This window comes from Onthophagus taurus, chromosome 3, assembly GCF_036711975.1.
Source record: "Onthophagus taurus isolate NC chromosome 3, IU_Otau_3.0, whole genome shotgun sequence".
NCBI lineage: Eukaryota > Metazoa > Arthropoda > Insecta > Coleoptera > Scarabaeidae > Onthophagus > Onthophagus taurus.
In genome coordinates, this window is record NC_091968.1 from 25,905,588 (window position 1) to 25,923,116 (window position 17,529).

Below are 17,529 nucleotides of genomic sequence, written 5' to 3' on the forward strand. Positions count from 1 at the left end.
AGTTTTTGAGAAAACAATATTTGAAGTTTTGATAAAATTTTCGATGTTGCAATTTTCATCGATAACTTTCAAAATTCGCTGTAAAATTAATTTCTTGAAGGATCCTTGTGGAAATATCACCAATTATTAATTAAAGTATCCTCTTTTTAATGCAAAAAGCCGTCTTGAAAAATCGTTTTAAGTTTTTGAGATATAATTTTTTGAAATTATCAACAATTTTTTCGAATTTTACAATCATTCATTGCAATAGCACTTCTAAATGTTAACTGATCCATTACTGGAGCCTTTTCGTAGTTAATTTCTAACATATTTGAGAGTCTAGGTATTTGTGAAAAGCGGCCACCACCACTTCTTACCACGAATGCGAATCCGATAATTCCCCAATGTGTTGTCATGAAGATCTACACCGCCCATATACGTGTTATACTCTTTGATCATGTCTTCATCACGTCTATCATAACTTCTGGCAGTTCTAAGTGGTAAAAAAGAAGAAAAATTAGATAGTACAGTAATATTGGCATTATCTTTCCATCGAATTATTAAAGGCAAGAAATTTTATCTATTTTTGACATAAAGATGGGTTAATAAAATAATCTTGCAACAATTTTTAAATTCCGATAAAACTTGATTACTGTTTAAATGTGCCTCATAGAAATTCTTTGATAATTCCAGCTCAATAACAAAACAATTATAAATAAATAAAGCTATAACAGTACTCCCCATATCGTAATCTTAACATATTTATTAATTCACTTTTGCTTTTTCGTAATCAACAGAAGTAGGAGTAACAAGACAGGTTATAAATATTTTTTCGGAAAAAATTAAAAATGCATACTTCTAGCTCGGCGGATTATTAACAATCTAATTAAACCAAATAAAAGTTGTGCACTTATCTTTTACTCAACATACAGAGTAATAAACACGTTCAGGGTCCCACGCCGACTTTAACACCTTGGCAGGGGGCTAATATAAAACGGGACAACAAACACTTTTCACTTTCATTTCGATTTTTGTTAGAGCCTATAAAAGAATTGCACAAAAACATAATGAAAAATTACATTATCTTATTAATAACGCTTCAAAGTGTGTTTTCAGCTCGAATTTTAAAAGAACAATTCGCATGGAATCAACTGGATTATGCTTATCCTTCATTCGATGAACGACAAGAAGCTTTACGAACGGGACGATTCGTTCCAGAAAATAATCTTCCCGTTGGAATTGAAATTTGGGGCGATAAATTATTTGTTTCTGTGCCCAGATGGAGAGTTGGTAAGCCATCTCTTAATAATTATGAAATAAAATTTACAAATGCATTTATTTCCAGGAATTCCTTCAACTTTAAATTACATCCCTTTATCAAAAAACGTAGGAAAATCACCAGCATTAATACCTTACCCAAATTGGAAATCAAACGAAGCTGGAAATTGTGAATCTGGGTTAACAACCGTTTACCGAATAAAAGCTGATGAATGTCACCGTTTGTGGGTGTTAGACACTGGAACTTTTGGAATTGACGATACAACAACAAATCCTTGTCCTTACGCAATAAACGTGTTTGATTTATTTACAAATCAACGTTTAAGACGTTATGAGTTAAGAAAGGAGGATATAAATGCGAATACTTTTATAGCAAATATAGCGATTGATATTGGAAAAGATTGTAACGATGTTTTTGCTTATATGAGTGATGAATTAGGGTACGGATTAATTGTTTATTCCTGGGAACAAAACGAATCTTGGCGTTTTGAACACGGATTTTTCCGCCCTGATCCGTTAAAAGGCGAATTCAACATTGGAGGATTAGAATTCCAATGGGACGCGGAAGGAATTTTCGGAATGTCTTTAACTCCGCTTCAACCCGACGGTTATCGATTAATGCACTTTTCTCCTTTAGCAAGTGAAAGAGAATTTGTTGTATCAACTGGTACTTTAAGAAATAGTTCCAAAGTTGGGGATAGCTACAAAGAATTTTATTCTTTAAACGAACGTGGCCCATTATCGCACACAACTTCGAGGGTTATGGATGATTATGGGATACAATTTTTTAATTTAATCGATAGAAACGCAGTGGGTTGCTGGAATGGTCGATATGATTATAGACCAGAAAATTTTGGAGTTGTCGATAAAGATGACGTAGGTTTGAGCTTCCCCGCTGATGTTAAAGTCGACGCCCAAAGAAATTTGTGGGTTATATCCGATAAGATGCCCAATTTTTTGCTTTCAAGTTTAAATTATAGTGAAATCAATTTTAGAATATATTTCGCCCCAATTCAGGTTTTAATCCAAAACACCGTTTGCGAAATACAAGTAGCCGAACATAATTATTATTATTTATAATAAAATTATTAGGTGGTTTTTTTTCTTTTTGGAAAGGGTCGTAAATTATCTATAATAATAAATAATGAGTACTTTTTTTGAGGTTATATTGCGTTTTGGTTCGATTGAGTCCTCTTTATTTATAAAATTTTTATGAATTCTAATTTAAATATTTATGAAAATTGCATTTAAATTAATAAAAAATTAATCAATAAAAACTAATTAAGCGAAAATAAAATTACATTAATTATTTTTTATGAAATTAATCGTTTAATAAATTTTCAAAAATCGAAACAACGCTTGAAGTGTCAAATGTCAAATTGATAACCATTTTTTTTTAGGTTATGTTGCTTTTTGGTTCGATTGAGTACTCTTTATTTATCCAATGTTTATGAATTCTAATTTAAAGATTTACGAAAATTGCATTTAAATTAATAAAAAATTAATCAATAAAATTAATTTATTAAATTAATTAGTTTTTACGAAATAAATCGTTTAATAAATCGAAACAACGCGTCAAGTGGCAAACTTCAAATTGGTAACCATAAAAAGTGGTAAATTTATTTATTTAATCATTAAAAATGCCTCCAACTATCCAAAACGGGATTGCAACAATGTATGGAGCACTTTTAAAAATAAATTAAAGAAATTAATAATAATACGAAGTGATTTTAATTTTTTTTTTAGGTTATGTTGCTTTTTGTTTCTATTGAGTCCTCTTTATTTATCCAATTTTTATGAATTCTAATTGAAATATTTATGAAAATTGCATTTAAATTAATAAAAAATTTATTAAGCTAAAATTAAATTAATTAGTTTTTACGAAATAAATCGTTTAATAAATTTTAATAAATCGAAACAACGCCGGAAGTGTCAAACAAGTGTCAAACGTCAAATTGATAACCATAAAAAGTGTAGAAGTTATTTATTTAAAGTGCTTCCAACTATCCAAAAAAGGGGAATAACACCCAAACGGATAAAATTCCCGTGAAACCTGCCTAAGGAGAACGATAGTAAAAGTAGTTCTATTTAAAACGAAATTATAACCTCAAAACTTTTTTTTTTTTTAGATCCCAATTGATTTTAAAGTTAAATATTGCAACACCGTTCCAGACATTCCGTTTGTGTTGTATATGTAAATTTCTTTAATTATAACGCATTAAATACATCATATTAATAAATTAACTTAATGTATATGTAAAGTTGCAAATTATTAACTGTCGAAAAACATATTCCCTCCTATTACCAACCCCGAATATGAAAAACTCCCCAGATATATAACAGTTTGATCTAAAGTTTATTGCTTAGGGTGGTAAATTATCTACAATAATAAATAAATAATGAGTACTTAGATTTTATTCCTCAAATCACTAAATTAATATTTTTAATGTTTAAGGATAATTAAAACATTCCATTCAACTTATTACAACAAATGCTCTGTATTTTGTCTAGCTTCTTCTTTGCTCTTCTTTAACACCTTTATTGTCTCCTTTATTGTCAATTGGATCAAAAGAAAATGAAATTGAAAAGTGTTAAAGAAGAAACTAGACACTGGACAAAGTATTAAAAGAATGAAATGAAGCGCTAGATCAAATAATTTGCACTTTTAATTGGCGATGCAATAATTTTTAATGATTAAATAAATAAATTTAGCACTTTTTGTGGTTATCAATTTGATGTTTGACAGTTTTCGACGCGTTGTTTCGATTCACTAAAAATTATTAAACGATTAATTTCGTAAAAACTAATCAATTTAATTTTATTTTCGCTTAATTATTTTTAATTCATTAATTTTTTATTAATTTAATTGCAATTTTAAAATATCTTTAAATTAGAATTTATAAAAGTTTGATAAATAAAGAAGGCTCAATCGAACCAAAAAGCAACATAACCTCAAAAAAAAAATGAAATAATTTTGTATTTATTATTAATTTCTTTAATTTCCTTTTAAAAATGCTCGATGCATTATCCGACGAGGAATACGTGATTCAAAGAGCTAAAACCGCTTTTAAAACTGATCCGATTACTGCGAAAGCATGGATGATTACAGCGAAAACATTGTATCCTAATAATTTTGGTGTTCAGGTGGGTTAATTTTAATAGATTTGGAGTTATCTAATTAATTTATTGTAGTTTGAAGCTTACCAAATTGAAAAAGGGGGTGGGAATGTTAAAGAGGCTGCCAGAAACTTCAGCGATTTGTATGTTATGGGTTTCAAGTTTTTATTTTTAATACAGTTGGTTTTAGAATAGGGAAATTTCACCAACAACCCGAATTTTGGAATGAAATCAACAAAGTAACAAGTTCTTTAAGGAGTGAAAATGATGGTACTGATCATGAAAAACAATTTTATTGCGATATGTTTAAACATATCCATCCGGACGTTCAACATAAATTGTTATTAATCACAGCCGAACATTGCGAGGATACAATGGAACATTGCAAATTACTTTTGTTGTTGTTGCAAAAGTTTTCAATGGCAATTCCAACACATGGGGTGAGAAGTTTAGTTTTAATTTAAATCATATTAATTAATTCTGTTTTAGTTGGGGTTGATTGAAACGTTATTAAGTGCCGAAAAACATAGCCACTCAAGTAATCAACCCATAAATCCATTTAGAAAAATGTTAGTCCACGATTTAATTCCTTTATTAAACACCGAAAGTGTTTCTGTTGACATTTCACAAAAATTAATTTTTAAACTCCTTCATAAAGCGATCGAATATTACTTATATTGTTTAAACACGCCAAATAAATGCCAAAATTTAGATGAGGCGTGGGATAAATTATGCATAACGTTAGAATTTAGCGGTAAAAAGTTGTGTTGGGAACCATACTTGGCGAGTTTTGGTGAAAATTGGAGTAAAGAGCATTATTGGCAGAAGCTTTTAACGTTTTGTCAATCGCAAAATTTAAATTTAGACGACCAAAATATGTTGAAACAATTACTTTATTGTGTTACAATTTTTTTTTTGAATTGTTTGAATGAGTACAAAATGAGTTTGGCTCATTCGGGACAAACGCAACCTTGTTTTTTATTAATTGAAGCCTTCGTTGATAAAAATTTACCGAATCCAATGATAGCATTGTCAGAACCAAAAGCAAAAAGGCGAAAAAGTAGTGATCCAGAGATTCAACCTCATCTTTCCGTCGAAAAATCCGAATATAAAAATATCGTTAATAATTTTATTTTAACAAAAAAATGTTGGGAATTATTAAATTCAACCGATTCGTTACAAAGAGAATATAACAAATTAAATTCACATTTAAAATTAAATAATTATTTACATCAATTTATGATTGATTACTATATTTATAAAGGACAAATTGATGATGCTTTTAATTATATCCAATCTTCACCACAAGAATCACATTTGAATTTAAAATTAACCGACAGTTTACGACTGGCGAATATAATGTACTTAAAAAAGAATTATCTCGCTTGTTATAATCATATTTTAACAGTTTTAGAATTATTACCAACAACAACAAACGCAGGTTCTTTAACTTCGAAATTAACGCAAGGTGGAACAAGACATTTACATTTTTTACCGTTAACTCGCCTCAATGTACTTCAATATTGCGCAAAACTTTTAATTCGCGCGATTTCAGAGAAATCCGACAATAACTTTAATGATTTATCAATCGGAAACATTTTTGTGCTAACACAATTAGATTGGCCAAATGAAGAGGATCGAATCCCACCTTTATTGGATGTAATCCGCCAAAGGGGATCTTTTCATTATTATTTATTTCAAACTTACATTATTAACGTTGATCTTTTGGAGGAATTAACGTTTTTATTTACACGACAAGTGTCATTACATATTTTGCCACATTTGGAACAACGGCGCATTGGAACTAGAGGCGCTGATAAAGGTGTTAAAGAAGAGGTTAGACAAAGTATTAAAAGACAAGTTGGGCGATGTAATGAAGCGTTAGATCAATTAATTTGTACTTTTATTTGTAATGAAAGAGAGCATTTGTTGCAATCGTTGCAATAAGTTTAATGGAATGTTTTAATTATTGAGTTAAACATCAAAATTATTAATTTAGTAATTTGACGAATAAAATCTAAGCACTCATTAGTTATTTGTTTATTATTATAGATAATTTGCGACTCTAAGACATAAACTTTAGTCAATTTTAATCAATTTGAATCTAAAAAAAAGTTTTATAATTTGACACTTGACACTTCATGCGTTTCGATTTATTAAAATTTATTAAACGATTTATTTCGTAAGAACGAATTAATTTAATTTTAGCTTAATTAATTTTATTGGTTAATTTTTTATTAATTTAAATGCAATTTTCAATAATAGTTAAATCAGAATTCATAAAAATTGGATAAATAAAGAGGACTCAATCGAACCAAAAAACAACATAACCTCAAAAGAAAAATTAAAATCATTTTATTATTAATTTGTTTAATTTACTTTTAAAAGTGCTCGATACGTTGTTGCAATCCCGTTTTGGATAGTTGGAGGGATTTTTAATGATTAAATAAATAAATTTACCACTTTTCATGGTTATCAATTTGACGTTTACCAATTTATGCGTTGTTTCGATTTATTAAAAATTATTAAACTATTAATTTCGTAAAAACTAATTCTAATATTTATGAAAATTGCATTTAAATTAATAAAAAATTAATGAATTAAAAATAATTAAGCGAAAATAAAATTAAATGAATTAGTTTTTACGAAATTAATCGTTTAATAATTTTTAGTAAATCGAAACAACGCTTGTTGAAGTGTCAAACGTCAAATTGATAACCACAAAAAGTGCTACATTTATTTATTTAATCATTAAAAATGCCTCCAACTATCCAAAACGGGAATAACCCCCAAACGGATAAACGCCCCGTAAAACCCGGCCAAGGAGAACGACGGTAAAAGTAATTCAATTTAAAACGAAATTATAACCTAAAAATTTTTATTTTTTAGATCCGAATTGATTTGTAAAGTTAAATATTGCAACACCCTCCCAGACATTCCGTTCGATTTAAAGTTTATTGCTTACCCTTTTGAATCAACAAGGTTTATTCAATACAACCCAACATCGTTAGAGCGAAATTATCGCTATGAAGTTTTAACAGAGCATGATTTAGGAGTTGCGATCGATTTAATCAATAAAGACGTTTACGCAGTTGAGCCCGGTTCTTTACTCGACCCCGCCGATGAAAAACTGCTTGAAGAAGACATTTTAACACCGCAAGATTCGAAAAGATCTCGCCATCATGCTCGTTCTGTGTCATGGTTACGCCGAACGGAATATATTTCCACAGAACAAACTCGTTTCCAACCCCAAACGATGGATAAAGTTGAAGCAAAAGTCGGTTATAGCATTAAAAAGAATTTGAAGAATGAGACTTTGTATATGGATCGTGATTCGCAAATTAAGGCGATTGAAAAGACGTTTGAAGATTCGAAGGTGGTTATAGAGAAGCATTATAGTAAGCCGAATGTTGTTCCAGTTGAAACACTTCCGGTTTATCCAGATTTTAAATTGTGGAAGTATCCTTGTGCTCAAGTCATTTTTGATAGCGATCCAGCCCCGGTTGGAAAACAAATGCCCGCTCAATTAGAAGAAATGTCTCAGGCGATGATTCGAGGTGTTATGGATGAAAGTGGCGAGCAATTCGTTGCCTACTTTCTCCCAGTTGAAGAAACCTTACAAAAACGTCGCGAAGATTTTGCTAATTTCATTCCATACCAAGATGACGAGGAATACGAATACAAAATGGCTCGTGAATACAATTGGAATGTTAAAAGTAAAGCAAGTAAAGGTTACGAAGAAAACTATTTCTTAGTTATGAGACAAGATGGGATTTATTACAACGAACTCGAAACTCGCGTCCGTTTAAGTAAACGCCGTCAAAAAATAGGCCAAGCCCCCAGCAACACTCGTTTGGTCGTTAAGCATCGCCCCATGGACGAACAAGAATTCCGAATGCAACGTTATCGCGAAAAACAACTTGAACCGCCCGGCGAAGAAGAAGATGAACCAGAAATGGAACCCCAAGTTGAAGATACACAAAATCAAGACGATTCGGAAAAATCAGATGCATCCCGAGCATCGTCTCCGTCATCTGAACGATCTAAATCAAGGTCGAAATCTAAATCGAGATCGCGTTCGGTTTCTCCCGCAAAATCTAAATCGAAAAGCCGTTCAAGGTCGCGATCTAAATCACCTTCTAGGTCAAAATCTCGATCAAGATCTTCTTCGAGGTCGAAATCTAGGTCGAGATCGGCGTCGAAATCGCCGTCAAGGTCTAGATCAAGATCAAAATCGGCTTCGAAATCACCGTCAAGGTCTAGGTCGGGATCTGAGTCAAGATCTGGGTCAGGGTCGGAATCCGGGGATAAATCTGACAGTGAATAAATAATTCATTAAAATGTTATCTAACAATTAATTAATTAATAAAAATTAATGATAAATACAAAATGATTTTAATTTTTTTCTTTGAGGTTATGTTGCTTTCTAGTTCGATTTATTCAATTTTTATGAAATTTCATTTAAATATTTATGAAAATTGCATTTAAATTATTAAAAAATTAATCAATAAAATTAATTAAGCTAAAATAAAATTAAATTGATTCGTTTTTACGAAATAAATCGTTTAATCACGTTTAATAAATCGAAACGCATGAAGTGTCAAACAAATGTCAAACGTCAAATTGATAACTATAAAAAGTGTTGAAGTGTTGAATTTACTTATTTAATCATTAAAAATGCTTCCAACTATCCAAAACGGGAATAACTTCCAAACGGATAAGAGCCCCGTTAAACCCGGTTAAGGAGAACGACGCTAAAAGCGCTAAAAGTAGTTCAATTTAAAACGAAATTATAACCTCAAAAAATTTTTTTTTAGATTCGAATTGATTACAAATCAATTATTAATCAAATTCCATTAAACTTATTGCAACGATTGCAACAATGTATCGAGCACTTTTAAAAGTAAATTAAACAAATTAACAATAATAAATACAAAATGATTTTAATTTATTTTTTTGAGGTTATGTTGCGTTTTGCTTCGATTGACTCCTGTTTATTTATCCAATTTTTATGAATTCTAATTTAAATATTTATGAAAATTGCATTTAATTAATAAAAAATTAATGAATAAAAATTAATTTAGCGAAAATAAAAATAAATTAATTAGTTTTTATGAAATTAATCGTTTAATAAATTTTAATAAATCGAAACAACGCTTGAAGTGTCAAACAGTGTTAAACGTCAAATTGATAACCACAAAAAGTGCTACATTTATTTATTTAATCATTAATTAAGGAAAATATTTCATTGAATTAATTAATTAATAAAAATTAATGATTTAATTTGAGTTTTTATTAATTCATTTTGACAACAATACTCTATTTTTAATTCGGAGGAGTCAAGGTCAAAAGGTATTACCCGTTGCGAGGACATTCTTTTTTGCTTTATGAGAGAGATTTTGGAGTGATTAAGAGAAGCTTACGGAAAGTTGACCCAGTTCATGATGTCCATACATTCATTGAACGTATCATAACTTCTAGTACCAAAAACGCTTTTATTGTAAAAAAAAGTTGCAACAGAAGATATCATAGTTTATAAAAACTGGTGTGCAAAACACTACAAGTCTGCATGTGCTTTTGATGAAACTGAAAAACATTCTAGAAATGAAAAAATTCGATTTTCAATGTCAAAAGTTCACCATTTTGTTCATGAAGCAACAAATTCTGGTGTAATGGATTCATTTCGAACACCTTTAAGCTGACGCACTGGTAAACCCGATATTTTTTAGTTCTAGCGTTAATTCTAGTTTTACACTTAGACCAATTCCATTCTACAACACCAAAATTCCATTCCATTTTTGAATAATGACAATTTTTCCATATTTATTTCGTTGCCTAGCAACCAAAAATAACATCAAATTTATTAAAATTTCGATTTACTTAAAAAAAAATAATAGATATAAAAAATACTCACTCTTTTTTTCTTAATTTCTTTGATTTTAGACAAAATTGTTTATTTTATAATTATTAATAAAATTTAAATCCAATTTGGTTTAAATTTACTTCGACATTTTCGTTGTCATTAAACACCCATGAAATTAGTTAACAATATTCCAAGATACCAACCGATTTAAAATTTAAATCTCATTTTAAAACTATATAGTTCTAGGTCTAGTGTTAATTCTAGTTTTAGTTTAATATAAATATGCAACATACTGATAATGATATATAGTGATATAACTACCAATAGCTACCAACCCGAATGTTTCTAGTTCTTGGTCTACTTTTACACTATAGAATTAACACTAGATCTAGAACTAGGCTAAACACCACAACATAATTTTAATTATATAATTAAAAAGAAAAGATATAAAATAAATAATGCGTAATAAATATTACTAATGATAAATAAAGTTTATCTTTTTAATTAATTTTAAACAAAGAATTTATTTTTTAAGGTTGGTAGTACACATAACCTCATTAACTAACCTAAATAATCGCAGATAAAAATTTCACCTATTTTCTATTTTTAAAGACATTACGTTAAGATAAATTGATTAAAACGACAAATATAATATAATTTTACTCAAAATAACCGGTAATTATAACCTATAAATAACTTTTGTGTTATAATTTTAGTTATTTTATAAATTAGTTTATCAAAAGAATTTTTAGCTTATCCTGAATGAAAATATCCCCAAAATCATGGAAAATTGGCAGGCTTTATTAATTTTCATCACAATTCGACTCTTATCAGTATTTTTAGTACAAACTTGGTATGTACCAGATGAATATTGGCAATCATTGGAAGTGGCACATAAATTAGTTTTCGGTTATGGAGAATTAACATGGGAATGGAAAAATGGTTTAAGAAGTTATATTTATCCTTTAATAATCAGTTTTATATATAAAATTTTACAGTTTTTACATTTAGATACAGTATTCACTTTGGTATGATTACTTTAATAATTTCAGATTTGAATTAGAATGTTTTTGGTTGTTTTAGACAATAATTCCTAGAATTTTACAAGGATTATTAAGCGCATACGCCGATTATAGGTTCTATCATTGGTCGGGAACAAAAAAATGGGCTGTTTTTATAATGGGTTCAACGTATTTTTGGTTCTATACTAGCTCACGAACATTAATTAATTCATTCGAAACAGCTCTTACAACGATTGCACTTTCATATTTTCCTTGGCCAAATAAAACTCCACAAAAAAAACGAACTAAAGCATCTATTACAAGACTAGAAAGTGATGTATTTATTTATGTTGTTGCATTTTTATGCGCTGTGAGACCAACAGCTGCTATTCAATGGCTCCCTTTATGTTTATTTCATTTAAAAACATCAACAGAAACTTATTTTCAATTGGTTTTTAAAAAATATTTACCCATTGGGTAATTTATTTTTTGTTTTAATTTAAATGAATTAAAATCATTTTTTTTAGGTTAATAACATTATTTTTATCTTGTTTAATTGATTCTTGGGCTCATGGTTCGTTCGTAATAACTCATTACGAATTTTTAAAAGCAAACGTTCTAAATAATATCTCAGAATTTTATGGATCACACTCATGGCATTGGTATTTATCGAATGGATTACCCGTTTTATTAGGAATCAATTTTTTCCCATTCATTTGGGCCGCTTTTTCTATTGTGAAGCACCGTGAAACCGCCCCAAACGAATTGGTTTTATTGGGGACCATGGTTTTTACAATTTCCGTTTATAGTTGGTTGCCCCATAAAGAATATCGGTTTATTTTACCGTTATTACCGATGGCTTTACATATTTTAGCGGATTACTTATCAAAATGGAGTCGAAAAGCAAATTTGTAGGTTAAAAATTTTTTTTTGAGGTTATGAAATTATTTTTGCCTTTTAGATCGTTCGTGTGGATTATTTCAATTATAATCTTGTTGGGAAATGTAATTCCGGGTCTTTATTTAAGTTTAATTCATCAAAGAGGTACATTGGATGTGATGCAACCTCTACAAGAAATTGCAGAAAAACAACCGGATAAAGCTAACTTTTTATTTTTAACTCCGTGCCATTCGACGCCTTTATACAGCCATCTCCACGTAAACGTAACGACTCGTTACTTAAAATGCGTCCCGAATCTAAATGACATCAAAAATTATAAAGATGAGGCTGATGTTTTTTATTCTGGACAAAATATATGGATTCGACAACATTATCCAGCTCATAAACCACTTCCGTCTCATATTATAGCCTTTGATGTACTCATTGATTCAATTTCGGACATTTTAAGCATGTACAAACCTGTTAATTATATTTTTCACACCGATCGAGTCTCTGATGGAAGAATTGGGAAGAATATTGTTGTTTTCGAGCGAATCGATACGGTTAATACACCGATTAATACTGCGACGTCGTAAAAATGATTTAATAATAAATAAAAACGTTTGTTTAAATTTTGTTATAAAAAGATTGAGGTTATAAAATTAATTAAAATGAAAGTTCAAATTTTTTGAAAAAGTGTTCGATTTAAAGTACAAAATGTAAATTTTATTGTTGGATTGTTATTTAAAAGAAATAAATTAAAAGTTTTTGAAATTTAACTGTTTATTAGTAAAAAAAGTAGTTTAGACAACCAAACATACAACAACATATAACCTAAAAAAGAACGTTTTGTGACATATTTTGTTATAAAATTAATTAAAATGAAGTTCAAAGCTTTTTGAAAAATGTGTTTGATTTAAAGTACAAAAAGTAAAATTTATTGCTGGATTGTTATTTAAAAGAAATGAATTAAAAGTTTTTGAAATTTTACTGATTAGTATTGAAAAATGTAGTTTAGACAACCAAACATACAGCAACACATAACCTAAAAAAGAACGTTTTATGACATATTTTGTTATAAAATTAATTAAAATGAAATTCAAAGCTTTTTGAAAAATGTGTATGATTTAAAGTACAAAATGTAAATTTTATTGTTGGATTGTTATTTAAAAGATATAAATTAAAAGTTTTTGAAATTTAACTGTTTAGTGTTGAAAAAAAGTAGTTTAGACAACCAAACATACAACAACAAATAACCTAAAAAAGAACGTTATGTGACATATTTTGTTATAAAAAGATTTAGGTTATGAAATGAAGTTCAAAGCTTTTTGAAAAATGTGTTCGATTTAAAGTACAAAATGTAAATTTTAATGTTGGATTGTTATTTAAAAGAAATAAACTAAAAGTTTTTGAAATTTAACTGTTTAGTATTAAAAAAGTAGTTTAGACAACCAAACATACAACAACACAACCTAAAAAAGAACGTTATGTGACATATATTATTTTCTTATAAAAACATTGAGGTTATAGAATTAATTAAATTAAAAGTTCAAAGCTTTTTGAAAAATGTGTTCGATTTAAAGTACAAAATGTAAATTTTATTGTTGGATTGTTATTTAAAATAAATAAACTAAAAGTTTTTAAAATTTAACTGTTTAGTATTAAAAAAAGTAGTTTAGACAACCAAATATACAACAACACATAACCTAAAAAAGAACGTAATGTCACAGCACATTCTATTGTGAAAAAAGTGATTAGTTTAAATATAATATCAACGACTATTAGTGTCATTTATTAACAAATCTCCACGATACAATACAATAACTTTAAATTCCTGTTGTTGTTGAAATCCAATTCCTTAAATTAGCTATGTTAGCATAAACTCCTGGTAAATTTGGCCGCGCACAACCAGTACCCCACGATACGATACCAAATAACACATTATCAAAAACTAAAGGACCGCCACTATCTCCATTACAAGCGTCTCTTCCACCTTGGGGGAACCCAGCACATATCATTCTTTAAAACAATAAAGTATAACTTAAAAAGATACATCGAAAAATATTTTACCGATCAGTAAATAGATTTCCATAAATCTCTCTACAACGAATTTGACTCTTTATTGGAACCCCAACCGCTTGAAGTCGCTCCGAAAATGTACCATTTTCCTAACAAAAATATAAAAATATATATTATTTTAGGTTATGTTATTTTGACAGCTTTAAACGTCAAAATTTTCATGAAATTAAAGATATTTACGGATGTTAATCCCCAACCGGAAACGACTGCCAAAGAACCTTCCGAAGGATGCAAATTGAACACAGGAAGTCTTATAATTTGAACTCCAAACGCCCCCAACGGGAAATGTTCAGCAATTTCAACGGCTGCTATATCAAAATCGTAGGTTATCGTGTTATAACTTGTATGAATACTTATCCTAGAGATTTGATGAATCGAACCACCCGAATTAATACGAGAACTACCACTTCGAATTGTAAATCGTCCATCAAAACTAAAAATTAATTTTAAAAATTTAAACATAACCTATAATAATTATTTTGACAGCTTTAAACGTCAAAATTATGATTAATTTATACCCAACAATACAATGAGCGGCGGTTAAAGCCCATCGAATTCCTATTATAACAGCACCGCATTGATGACGGCCCTCAAGTCTTAATTGAAGCTGATATGGGAAATTTTCTATCGAAACTGTGTCTCCACCGACGATTCGTCCATTTAAAGTTGGTACGATTGGTTTTTCAATGAAAGAATTAACTAAAAAGTTTAATTAAAAAAATTTTAAATCGATAAGAAGATTAATAAATTAAATACTAACCAGGTAAGGAAATGGTAAAGAAAAGAAAAAGTAAATTAATGAATAATTTGGAGGTGAACATGTTGTGATAATGATTAATTTAAAATTGAAATCTATGCGTTTATATTTTTTTAGATAACGGGGTTTATCTTTATAATAAGTTATTCCAGGGGGATTTTTTTGTTTAAAAAAATAAGATAACTTATCTTAGAAAGAATGCAGAATGCCGAAAGACCTAAAATACTATTTGTTTTAAAGGTTTATGTCTTTTATTTTATATAGAATTTCTACTAGTTATCCATTTTACAAACATATGTTGCATATTTTTATTGCACTAAAACTAGAACTAACACAAGAGTTATAACTAGAAGTCTTCAGTGGTCAATGTCAACTTTAATTTTATTATTATATTCGTAATCTTCATAAAACAACCTTTAAAGTGAGTCCAAACATGACGCATTTCTCTCAAAAAACCAAAAATTTGAAATTCAACTATTAATTTTGACATATTTGTCAACTTCATAAAAAATCCTTTAAAATGAGTCCAAACTCGACATATTTAACTTTGATATTAATGGAGATACAATCACTTCCGGTTTGAAACGTCAACGTCAATTTTGACATATTTGTAATCTTTATTAAAAACCCTTTAAAATGAGTCCAAACAAGACGTACTTATCTCGAAAAACAAAAAAGTTAGAATAAAAAACATTAAACCCGAAGTTAGCAACAATGAAGATAGCAATTTAAGTTTTAAATATTAATACCAACCTTAATTTTTGATTTTTTTTTATTATATTTTTGTTTTTGTGACAAATATTAAGACATTTTATAAAAATTAAGAATATGTCAAAATGACATTGACATTTCAAACCGGAAGTTGCTTATATCTCGAGTAATGTTGGAATTAAACGTATCATGTTTGGACTCATTTTAAAGGATTTTTCACGACGATTACAAATATGTCAAAATTGAGGTTGACATTTCTAACCTGAAGTTAGTTATCATATAATAGACAAATGGACAACTTCATGGTGTTCTTCATGATTCATTATTAGAAAAAAATCTTTAAAATGAGTCCAAACAAGACGCACTTATCTCAAAAAACAAAAAAGTTAGAATAAAAAGCATTAAACCCGAAGTTAGCAACAATGAAGATAGCAATTTAAGTTTTAAATATTAATACCAACCTTAATTTTTGATTTTTTTTTATTATATTTTTGTTTTAGTGACAAATATTAAGATATTTTAGTAAAATTAAGAATATGTCAAATGACATTGACATTTCAAACCGGAAGTTGCTTATATCTCGAGTAATATTCGAATTAAACGTATCATGTTTGGACTCATTTTAAAGGATTTTTCACGACGATTACAAATATGTCAAAATTGACGTTGACATTCTTAACCGGAAGTTGACCATAACTTCATTAATATTGAAGATATATATGTCGTGTTTGTACTCATTTTAAAGGACTTTTAATGAAGATTACAAATATGTCAAAATTGAGGTTGACATTTTAAACCTGAAGTTAGTTATTATATAATAGACAAATGGACACCTTCATGGTGTTCTTTCATGATGTATTCTTTTTTAAAAAAACCTTTAAAATGAGTCCAAAGATGACGTACTTATCTCAAAAAACAAAAAAATTAGAATAAAAAACATTAAACCCGAAGTTAGCAACAATGAAGATAGCAATTTAATTTTTAAATATTAATACCAACCTTAATTTTTGATTTTTTTTAATTATATTTTTGTTTTTGTGACAAATATTAAGACATTTTATAAAAATTAAGAATATGTCAAAATGACATTGACATTTCAAACCGGAAGTTGCTTATATCTCGAGTAATATTAGAATTAAACGTATCATGTTTCGACTCATTTTAAAGGATTTTTCACGACGATTACAAATATGTCAAAATTGAGGTTGACATATCTAACCGGAAGTTGACCATAACTTCATTAATATTAGAGATAAATATGTCGTGTTTGTACTCATTTTAAAGGATTTTTAATGAAGATTACAAATATCATATAATAGAAGTTTTATAACTGAAGTTAATCTAGTGTTAGTCACTTTTCAGCACTTTCTTTTTATTTTTAACGTATTTTTTGGGTCCTCTTTTTCATTCTTAGGTACCCCACTGTATATGTGTAGGTATGTATTCTTCTAGATGTTTCCACCCCTGCCCTTTTCGTTTAAGGTTATGATTTAAACGTCGCTTTGATACTTAATATGTCAAAAATTAAAAACGATTTTGAAAATCTTAAGTTGAGAAAAATTAACAAATTAATTTTTAAGTCATTGTGCGTATGCGAAAACTTCAACACAATAGGTGGATGTAAAAATCTTCTTACGCAATTTTGGTTCGTGTCGTGACTTTTACGACCTCGTCTATAAAGCAAGCGATTATGGTACATACTAAAAAGCTACCGGTTTTGTATCGTTTCCGCGCGCTTTCCATCTACTGACACTGTACGAGTACAACCTCTTCCTGTTCTCAACATCAAAGAGAAGTTTCTTCCTCGACACATTAAAACCTTAAAGTGAAAGGTGACGTACTCGATTCCAATCGAAGAAATTTCG

At 28.8% G+C, this 17,529-nt stretch overlaps 5 protein-coding genes and 1 long non-coding RNA gene across 9 annotated transcripts in view; 4 read left to right on the forward strand and 2 right to left on the reverse strand.

Annotated features, from left to right (window-relative positions):
* The first annotated feature begins 596 nt into the window (after nt 1–596).
* LOC111416469 (L-dopachrome tautomerase yellow) lies at nt 597–2,423 on the forward strand. Its single transcript, XM_023048500.2, has 2 exons — nt 597–1,269; nt 1,325–2,423. The coding sequence occupies exons 1-2, from the start codon at nt 1,047–1,049 to the stop codon at nt 2,335–2,337; spliced, it is 1,236 nt and encodes a 411-aa protein (XP_022904268.1). The 5' UTR covers nt 597–1,046; the 3' UTR covers nt 2,338–2,423.
* Nucleotides 2,424–4,169: 1,746 nt separating this feature from the next.
* Nucleotides 4,170–6,405, forward strand: LOC111416452 (integrator complex subunit 10). The gene is made up of 4 exons (XM_023048474.2): nt 4,170–4,401; nt 4,450–4,517; nt 4,565–4,814; nt 4,864–6,405. Exons 1-4 carry the CDS (start codon nt 4,270–4,272, stop codon nt 6,319–6,321), a joined length of 1,908 nt encoding a protein of 635 aa, XP_022904242.2. The 5' UTR covers nt 4,170–4,269; the 3' UTR covers nt 6,322–6,405.
* A 601-nt stretch (nt 6,406–7,006) lies between these two features.
* Nucleotides 7,007–8,764, forward strand: LOC111416451 (RNA polymerase II-associated factor 1-like protein antimeros). The gene is made up of 2 exons (XM_023048473.2): nt 7,007–7,208; nt 7,264–8,764. Exons 1-2 carry the CDS (start codon nt 7,132–7,134, stop codon nt 8,699–8,701), a joined length of 1,515 nt encoding a protein of 504 aa, XP_022904241.1. The 5' UTR covers nt 7,007–7,131; the 3' UTR covers nt 8,702–8,764.
* An 881-nt stretch (nt 8,765–9,645) lies between these two features.
* Nucleotides 9,646–10,436, reverse strand: LOC111416468 (uncharacterized). The gene is made up of 3 exons (XR_002706543.2): nt 10,289–10,436; nt 10,014–10,209; nt 9,646–9,960 (listed from the first exon to the last, which is right to left on the reverse strand). It is a non-coding gene; the product is annotated as an uncharacterized lncRNA (long non-coding RNA).
* On the forward strand, nt 9,955–12,896 carry LOC111416456 (phosphatidylinositol glycan anchor biosynthesis class B). 3 transcript variants are annotated; one of them, XM_071195524.1, is made up of 5 exons: nt 9,955–10,083; nt 10,990–11,265; nt 11,321–11,715; nt 11,766–12,149; nt 12,200–12,896. In XM_071195524.1, exons 2-5 carry the CDS (start codon nt 11,020–11,022, stop codon nt 12,711–12,713), a joined length of 1,539 nt encoding a protein of 512 aa, XP_071051625.1. In that variant the 5' UTR covers nt 9,955–10,083; nt 10,990–11,019; the 3' UTR covers nt 12,714–12,896. The 3 variants fall into 3 exon arrangements, with proteins under 3 accessions (XP_071051625.1, XP_022904246.1, XP_022904245.1); XM_023048478.2 differs by lacking the exon at nt 9,955–10,083 and adding an exon at nt 10,777–10,912 and having other exon boundaries at nt 10,981–11,265; XM_023048477.2 differs by lacking the exon at nt 9,955–10,083 and adding an exon at nt 10,777–10,912.
* A 992-nt stretch (nt 12,897–13,888) lies between these two features.
* LOC111416443 (trypsin-7-like) overlaps nt 13,889–17,529 on the reverse strand; it is a 32,109-nt gene continuing 28,468 nt past the window's right edge. Inside the window, exons 1-5 of one of the 2 annotated variants that reach the window (XM_071195531.1) lie at nt 14,957–15,943; nt 14,715–14,895; nt 14,377–14,629; nt 14,188–14,285; nt 13,889–14,136 (exon numbers count right to left, since the gene is read on the reverse strand). In XM_071195531.1, coding sequence (XP_071051632.1) covers nt 13,944–14,136; nt 14,188–14,285; nt 14,377–14,629; nt 14,715–14,895; nt 14,957–15,017 — 786 coding nt within the window. In that variant the 5' untranslated portion in view covers nt 15,018–15,943 and the 3' untranslated portion in view covers nt 13,889–13,943. Of the gene's footprint in view, nt 14,137–14,187; nt 14,286–14,376; nt 14,630–14,714; nt 14,896–14,956; nt 15,944–17,529 lie in introns of those variants that run through there. The other variant, XM_071195532.1, reaches the window with a different exon arrangement.